Source organism: Pogonomyrmex barbatus, unplaced genomic scaffold (genome assembly GCF_055798465.1).
Source record: "Pogonomyrmex barbatus isolate J1 unplaced genomic scaffold, ASM5579846v1 scaffold8, whole genome shotgun sequence".
NCBI lineage: Eukaryota > Metazoa > Arthropoda > Insecta > Hymenoptera > Formicidae > Pogonomyrmex > Pogonomyrmex barbatus.
Genome location: NW_028297182.1, coordinates 1,132,208 through 1,139,929, shown reverse-complemented (window position 1 = coordinate 1,139,929; position 7,722 = coordinate 1,132,208). Strand labels below are relative to the sequence as shown.

The following is a 7,722-nucleotide window of genomic DNA, read 5'->3' as shown; positions in this document are numbered from 1 at the left end:
TTATATATATATACATATATTAATGAGAGAAATATGAGAGAAATTTGCAAAAATAATACAACTTCCGTAAATAAATAATTTATGTCATGTAACATAATATATGAATATATATCATTAAGGTGCAACTGAGCTGCTCAAAATAGAACGAACGGCGAACAGCCAAAAATACTTTACGCTTCTGCTTAGTCTTCGATGTCCAGTCGTTCCGGTTTAACAGCGGAGTTTTCATGACAGTGCTTTAGTTAAAAAAATATTAAATAGATATATGTATATTGTCTTCTCCGGTAAATCATTGACAGATTAATCAACTATTTATGACTAGTGTAACAATTTTTGTTAAGAAATTGTAAAAGAATTTATTAATGTTAGAAATATCGAAACATTATTAATATATTATTACAGCTCTAGATAATTCATGACATATTGAAAATTAATATTATTGCGTAAAGTTATTATGAAAACATTGAGCGTGACGTTTTGTTTGGTTTGGTTGAACGGAATAGAGAACAAATGAAAAATATTTGTCGTTTGTTTGCTTAAACAGTCACAATGTTTTTTTCCTGCGTTCTTCCATTTCCTTCGCGTGTCGATGTTGGCATCTCAGGTTGAGATCGTCGCGATTAAAATTACAATTTTCGTCACCCTTACAGAGGAAAGAAGAAAAAGAAAATGTCTGAAGTAGAAAGAGCAGATCCCACAGCCGGTGGAGACGCACCGACTGTGGGATTTATCGAAGCGATGAAACCCGATCGTGATGATAATGCAATCGCGGTTTCCGAAGTAAAAAGTACCGTTGCGACGTCAGAAGATGCAACTGCGTCCGCGGAGGAAATTGCAAAAGAGACATTAAACGCGCAGGTCGAAGGCGAGCGTTCGGCGGAGGCGACAAATGATGAAACGAGCATATCTAGCGAAGAAAAATCTGTTAATTCCGATGCAAAGACCACCGATATAATCGAGGAGATCGCTCATACGACTACGGAAAACGTGGATGTGGTGCAAACCGAAACGGAAAGGTTGTCCACTGAAGAAGCTGATAGTTCACCTGCGATCGTTCCTCAAAGTGAAGAATCGTCGCAGTCAAAATCTAATACTGAAGACAAGGTAAAAAAAAAAAAAAAAAAAAAAAAATAGGAAAAGTAAATATAAGTAAAAATAATTGACGGATTTTATGTTATGTTTTCTGTTATTACTCACCTCCCTGTTGCGTTCAGGCCGATAAGTCGAAGCAGAATGCGAGAGGTAATAACGCGACGTGCATATCCAGACTGGAGGCGGAAGTGCGGGTGAGAGAATTCTCCGAGAGTGGATCAAACTGTCCTGAAAGAACTGAATCACCTTGGCTTGATAACGAAGTTATATCTCCATATTTTCCGTAAAAAGTTTATATAAAATTTTCGCGTCTTTGTCACACCTTTTTTCAGAGAGAGTTAACGCTAAAAAGTAGTATATCAACAATACGTTCCATTTTTAATTATTATCCATTTTATTATATATATATATATATATCTCAATTATTTACGGAAACCCTGTTACCCTTTCTATAATAAATTAAAAGCTCGCGAGCAGAGTTTTGCTTTTATTTCTTTTTATGTTAATTAATTAACATTTGTGCGGAGTTTTTAATGATCTTTATGACCAACAGAAAAGAACGAAGGAGCGCGACAGTTATCGAAAGCAGTTAGAAGATGCAGAGACGAAGCTGGCCGCCTTGCAAGCATCTTACGACGCGATGGCGAGTCCTGGTGGTGATGGGGATCTGCAACGATCGATGGAACAATTGCGTGGGCAACTGGTACAGACCGCGTTGATGTACGAGGAACGCAATCGCATAGTCGCGAATCAAGAAAACCAGATTAATGCTTTGAACAATCAGGTGACTTCCCTGAAGGAAGTGGTATCGATCACGCGGGATCTGCTGCAGATTCGTAATATGGAGGTGAAACAGCTGCAAGTAAGTGAACAGTATTCCTTTCGTCTCTCTCTCTCTCTCTCTCTCTTTCAATCAAGAAGATTATGAAACAAGTAAGATTTTGCCTGAAGGGAAGATTTCTTCATAGTCAAGAATCTCATTCTTTTTTTCAACCTTTCAAGAAAGAAAGGAACGTGCGAAGAAGAAACTTTGGGAATTAATTTCGTAAATAAAAATTTTATATTCACGCAGATCGAATGTTTAAATTGATTTTGCTTGTTTGCTCTTCAAGAAGAATTTAAAGGCTAGGTCCAACGCAAAGTCCAAAATCAAGACATAAGATATCTTATGTCTTACGACATTTTGTTGTTTGGAATGTTTTTTTATTATCATTAAATTATCATTTACGACATTCGTTGTTTGCTTTAGGATTGTTCTATCTGTAACGAACACGAAATAATATATATTTCAGGCTGAAGTCGACAATATGGAGAAAAAGATTTCCGAAGAACGTGATCGGCATAACGCGATGATTAGCAAGATGGACGCGGCGATGCGACTCAACGCCGATCTTAAGAAAGAATATGAAACTCAGTTGTCTCTGTTTCAAAGTCTCCGTGAGAAATACGGCGAAAAAATTACTCTGTTATCCGCGGAGAAGCAAGCCCTCGAAACGGCCGCCTCTGCACCTAAATGAAGACAGTTTTCGCATGTCTTCAACGTCATTAATGGATATCGGAATTTTTTTGTATCTGCCCAATATTAATATATTTTAATAAAATCAATTTTTTTGCTACGCATGGATTTTTCCATGTTTAATGTATGACAGATGCATTTCTTGGAAATATTGCATCATGTATGTATATAAGAAAGCAAATAAACATTTCACAATCATCTGCAGTCATTATTTTAATTATAACGATAGATATTAACGGTTAAATTTGACAGTGAATATTAACTTTGAAGAAACCAGCTCTTGAAAGTAATTTTCAAAAATAAGTTTTTAAGATAAACTCTAAAAAAAAATTATTATTAGAATCGTAACTATAATCTTTGATATTATACTTCTTTACCGTAAGATCAAAGTTTAATGAAAACCTCTAAAGAAGAAAATCTATCAATTTAGATTATTTAATCCGTATTCTATGAAAGAAATAAATAACATTCTATGAAATAAATAATCTGTTATATATTTTGTGTCATCGTCAAGTCAAAAGGGTAAATGGCACGCAGATACGGATGATGCAGAAAAATGATTTAGCAACGAAGTTATATGAAGCGATATTATCAATTAGTAATAACGAAAAAAATATCATCGCCGATATAAGAAGCAACTCAAAGAGCTTTTTCCCCATTATTTGCATCAAAAGTGATCATCAACGAGTAAAGTCGCAAAGTGAGAAGGTGTTCTTTTGAAGAAAACAGATCACTTAATTGTAATCAAAAGTTGTGAATTTTTTTTACAATTTAAAATTATAGTTTAAGAAACAAAAACGACTTTTAAATTGCAAAATTTGTAGAATTTTTTTAATAAATTTTTTTAATTACAGTTATCAATTTTAATATCTTAATATAAATTAATTTTTTTATCTAAGAAAATTAATTGTATTCGATAACATGTTTTTTTAATATCACTTGTGGCATCACTTCCGCCATCCGGAACTAAAGGTCAAAGCGTAAGCGTGTAGCGTAAAAGAAGAATAACAGAAGCGTGAACAAAGTTTTTAGAAAGTGTAAATTGGAATATCGAAACGCGCGCAAAAGAAGTGTTTATTTTTAAAATACTTGTTTTCGATATTTCAATTAATGCTTCCTAAAAGTTTCATTAATGCTTTTGTTACTACTTTCTTCTACACTTATACTCCGATTTTTAATTTCGCTAGAGTGATAATATATTATATAATATATATCATTTTGTGTGTGTTGTGTACTTTATATATATATATATATATATATATATATATATATATATATATATATATATATATATAGTGTGTGTGTGTGTGTGTGTGTGTGTGTGTGTGTGTGTGTGTGTGTGTGTGTGTGTATATATATGTATATACAAAATGATACATATATATATAAAATTTAGTATACATAATCTGATATAATTTTGCAGAAATAAAAAGGAAGATGAAGACATTGATGATATGCTTATTCATGTTTTGCATTGTGACAGTATCCTCAAAACCATGGATGCACCGGTTGGATTATCCGGTTGGTGCATATATATATATATATATATATATATATATATATATATATACACCAACCATATATATATATATATATATATATATATATATATATAACTTAATTTTTATTAATTAATTAATAATTATTACAATAAATAAATATTAGCTTTAACATAAATTAAAAAACAATTAAAATTAAAAATATTTTTCAAGTTTTTAATTTAAATAAAAAAAAGATTTGTATTCCTTTAAATCCAATGACACACACACACACACACACACACACACACACACACACACACACACACACACACACACACACACACACACACACACAAAAGCATATCACTAATAAGCAATAAATACTGTTTTCAGTGGTTTCAAGGTTGTGCGTTTGGAGGAGTAAGTACTTGATCGATCAGTATAAGTCGATTAAAGCGTATTTAAAACTTGAAAATAAATTATAAATAAGATATTATTTAGTTTTTGAAATATATAAAATAAATATTGAATAAATTTCATATTATTATTATAGCGTCTGAGAGGAATATTCGTACCAGACGGACGTTTAACGCCGTAGGAATTCAAGATAACATTATGCCACCGGAAATTCCAGAAATTACACCAAAATACGAAAACGATAAGATCGATAAGAATGCTGAAAACTGAATTTTAAAGCTTACTCGAACTTCTTGTTTATTATTTTCCTATTCGTGTCATATGTCAATGAAATAAAGTAATAAACTTAATTTAATTTTTTGATGACTTATAAAACAATCGCATGGTGACCTCAATTTCTTGAAAGAGAATGTCGAAATATTTTATTCCCACATTAGACTGAAGACTATAAAAATGTAATTAAGAATGTAATTTTTTCATATGAAAAATATACAAATATGTAGAATTATATATAAACTTAATTAATGTGTAAGATAAAAATCATTTGCTATTTAATGGGAAAAAATAAATATCAACTTGAAAGAACAAAAAATTTTTATAATCAATTACCTATCGTTAATAAATTATATGTTAAACGTAGTAAATAACTGATATTTTCTTAAGAAACTTGTAACAAATTTTTCATTTTTTGAATATTAAAATCAATTTCATTTATTATTTTCACTATATTGCCTAAAAATTATATAACAGAAAGAAGTCTTCACACAAGTTTCCGTGGTGTAGTGGTTATCACATCCGCCTAACACGCGGAAGGTCCCCGGTTCGATCCCGGGCGGAAACATTTTATTTTGTAAACTATTTTTTTTTATTTATCAATACAATTATTGTAATAATTATAATGCAATATAAATTATAAATTTATCAAAATATAACACTTTAGGATATAACAACACATATATATTTCAACATCAAAGAAATAAAGTAGGAGAAGAAGTAATATTTAAATATTAAAACAATAAAAAGAAAAGAGGAACAAGAGGATGATTTGGTATGGAAAAAAGAAATAAATAAAATAATAAAAAAAATTAAACATTATATTAACACTTAAGAATTACAGATAGAGATTTATGAGAAGTTTGAAACTACGATTCATTTTTTATTTTTATAAATTAAACGTAAAGATAATGTATATTTTCTCATACTACATAACTATTTATGCAAGAGTTACAATAACAGGTGCTTCGTCGTCCGCTTCCTCAAGTAAATTCGAAAAATCCCATTGAAATTTCGCAGTCAATCGGTCCCGCAAACGCTTCGCATACGATTTCAATCGACCGTCCACCTCGGGATTCGATTCGATATTACCAAACAACTTGTAGAGACTGCGATACACGAAATTATTGCTCGCCACAATATCGCAGAGTACTTCTTCTGGCACATACGATAATTCTACTTCCAGTGCCTGCAGGAACTCTATATAGATAGAACGGTACTGTGGAATAGCGTTATCCGCACCACAGATCAATGATACGAATTTTTTCCATTGCTCAAAAGCGTCCAAGCTCTGACCAACTAGGAAGCAGACAAACGTCAGTTGCATCTCTCCGATAATCTCGCCTGGTCTAAAAATTCATGGATTTTTCTTAAACATTCACCGTCTTAAATTTTTAAACAATATCTGTGCTCTTCACAGAATCAATTTTAAACTTACTCTCGCAGTTTTTTCAAAGTTGTGTCCAAGACGTAACTGGAATCAAGAGAATGTCGCGTTATCTCGCTTGGAGTCGCATTGTCAGGATAATGCTTGTCTGGTATTTCTGTGAGCCTAAGTTCTGTGCCAGGTTTCGGTTTCAGATTCGGTAATAATTCTTCCTCCTTGTCCTCTGCCGTGAGCCTACCGGATCTCCTCTGTTTTCTATCTTCTTTCTCAGATTCTTTGCCACGAGGTCTCGCAGCGTCGCTGCAATGCTCCAGTTCCAAAGCAGATCGCACAAAACTGAAATAAAATGTTTCAATAACACGTTCAGCTACAAATTTAAATAGGTAAGATTCTCTCACCCACATAACGGTGAACATCTTGCTATAAGAGATGCTGTGATGCCATTTGTTAATTTCGCCCATGGTTTCGATATCTCATATGGATATGGTCCTAAGTATCTATCCAACTCTTTTAAATTATCCTTCAAGCTTTGAACTGTCTCCTCAGGTACAGCTATTGTTTGAAGATCTCATGTAGAAAATAAATATGGGATCTCGCACTATTAACAATAATCTTAATCGCTTACATTCTGAACTGATATCTTCCTCCTTGCTGTCCCACCTTTTTACCAAGAATTCACCTTTCTTAAAATCATGGAAGAAACCAATTCTAGGTGCCAATTCACCTAATTCGTCCACTGCACTGTAAAAATAAATATTAGATCATTCAGCAAATTTAATCATACCAAGTAAAACAGCAATTTGTATGTGCAAAACAATATAAGAAAATGAGCAAAGGGAATATAAGTAAAAAATTAAATTTAATTGTACAAAATAATTAGAACGGATGAAATGTTTCGTTGACTTACTTACTTAATCTTCTTCAGCTAATTACAGTAATTCATATTATAAATAATATGCAAAGACAGTAAGTACGAATTAAGAATGAAAGAAATAAATTCAATATCTCAATATAAAGTTCAGAATTCATGCCAAAATCGTCAGCAGATTTTGCAGATTTTACCTGTAATGTATAAAGTGAATACCAGGTGGGATCATCTTGATTCCCTTAAAATTCCTTCCTACATTCCAGGATTTAATATCAATTCCGACGTCGGTGCCCGCTGGTATGTCGAGTAGAACCAACGTGGCACCTTGCGTCAATAAAGCTTGGGCAACATTTTGTTCCATTTCCATTTTGCAATATGTTTGTTGCAAAAGCACGCTTGCACAGTTGGCATAAATTCTCCGATTCAAACCTCGTCGATGTAACAATAGAAATTTAGAACAGGTTATTACAAGGACGTAACCTCATCCCTACGAACGCAAAATCTTGCATTTACAGCGGAATATACGGAATAAATCAATTCATTATCGAGGACAAATGTTTAATGCACAACGCGCGTTTAGGCGAAACGTCGCAGAACGTTGAAGAGCATAGACGTACGATGTTTATTATAAATTATTTAATTTATTATTTGATAAACAGCGACTTATCGACAAGCGACTTGTTTGCAA

At 32.4% G+C, this 7,722-nt stretch overlaps 3 protein-coding genes and 1 non-coding gene across 11 annotated transcripts; 3 read left to right on the top strand and 1 right to left on the bottom strand.

Moving 5' to 3' along the window:
• The first annotated feature begins 163 nt into the window (after positions 1–163).
• LOC105431900 (uncharacterized) lies at positions 164–2,808 on the top strand. Of its 4 annotated transcripts, none has more exons than XM_089083780.1 (5): positions 164–284; positions 651–1,104; positions 1,215–1,355; positions 1,646–1,954; positions 2,385–2,808. In XM_089083780.1, exons 2-5 carry the CDS (start codon positions 670–672, stop codon positions 2,607–2,609), a joined length of 1,110 nt encoding a protein of 369 aa, XP_088939906.1. In that variant the 5' UTR covers positions 164–284; positions 651–669; the 3' UTR covers positions 2,610–2,808. The 4 variants fall into 4 exon arrangements, with proteins under 4 accessions (XP_088939906.1, XP_088939907.1, XP_088939908.1 ...); XM_089083781.1 differs by having other exon boundaries at positions 545–1,104; XM_089083782.1 differs by having other exon boundaries at positions 165–284; positions 1,215–1,286.
• Positions 2,809–3,009: 201 nt separating this feature from the next.
• LOC148934688 (uncharacterized) lies at positions 3,010–5,098 on the top strand. Of its 5 annotated transcripts, none has more exons than XM_089083784.1 (4): positions 3,010–3,308; positions 4,032–4,129; positions 4,483–4,509; positions 4,643–5,098. In XM_089083784.1, the coding sequence occupies exons 1-4, from the start codon at positions 3,152–3,154 to the stop codon at positions 4,685–4,687; spliced, it is 327 nt and encodes a 108-aa protein (XP_088939910.1). In that variant the 5' UTR covers positions 3,010–3,151; the 3' UTR covers positions 4,688–5,098. The 5 variants fall into 5 exon arrangements, with proteins under 5 accessions (XP_088939910.1, XP_088939911.1, XP_088939912.1 ...); XM_089083786.1 differs by having other exon boundaries at positions 3,255–3,348; XM_089083787.1 differs by having other exon boundaries at positions 3,262–3,316.
• A 176-nt stretch (positions 5,099–5,274) lies between these two features.
• On the top strand, positions 5,275–5,347 carry TRNAV-AAC (transfer RNA valine (anticodon AAC)). Its single transcript has one exon. It is a non-coding gene; the product is annotated as a tRNA-Val (tRNA).
• Positions 5,348–5,579: 232 nt separating this feature from the next.
• Positions 5,580–7,700, bottom strand: LOC105427269 (protein AAR2 homolog). Its single transcript, XM_011638943.3, has 5 exons — positions 7,229–7,700; positions 6,792–6,907; positions 6,565–6,718; positions 6,218–6,502; positions 5,580–6,128 (listed from the first exon to the last, which is right to left on the bottom strand). The coding sequence occupies exons 1-5, from the start codon at positions 7,399–7,401 to the stop codon at positions 5,720–5,722; spliced, it is 1,137 nt and encodes a 378-aa protein (XP_011637245.2). The 5' UTR covers positions 7,402–7,700; the 3' UTR covers positions 5,580–5,719.
• Positions 7,701–7,722: the final 22 nt, after the last annotated feature.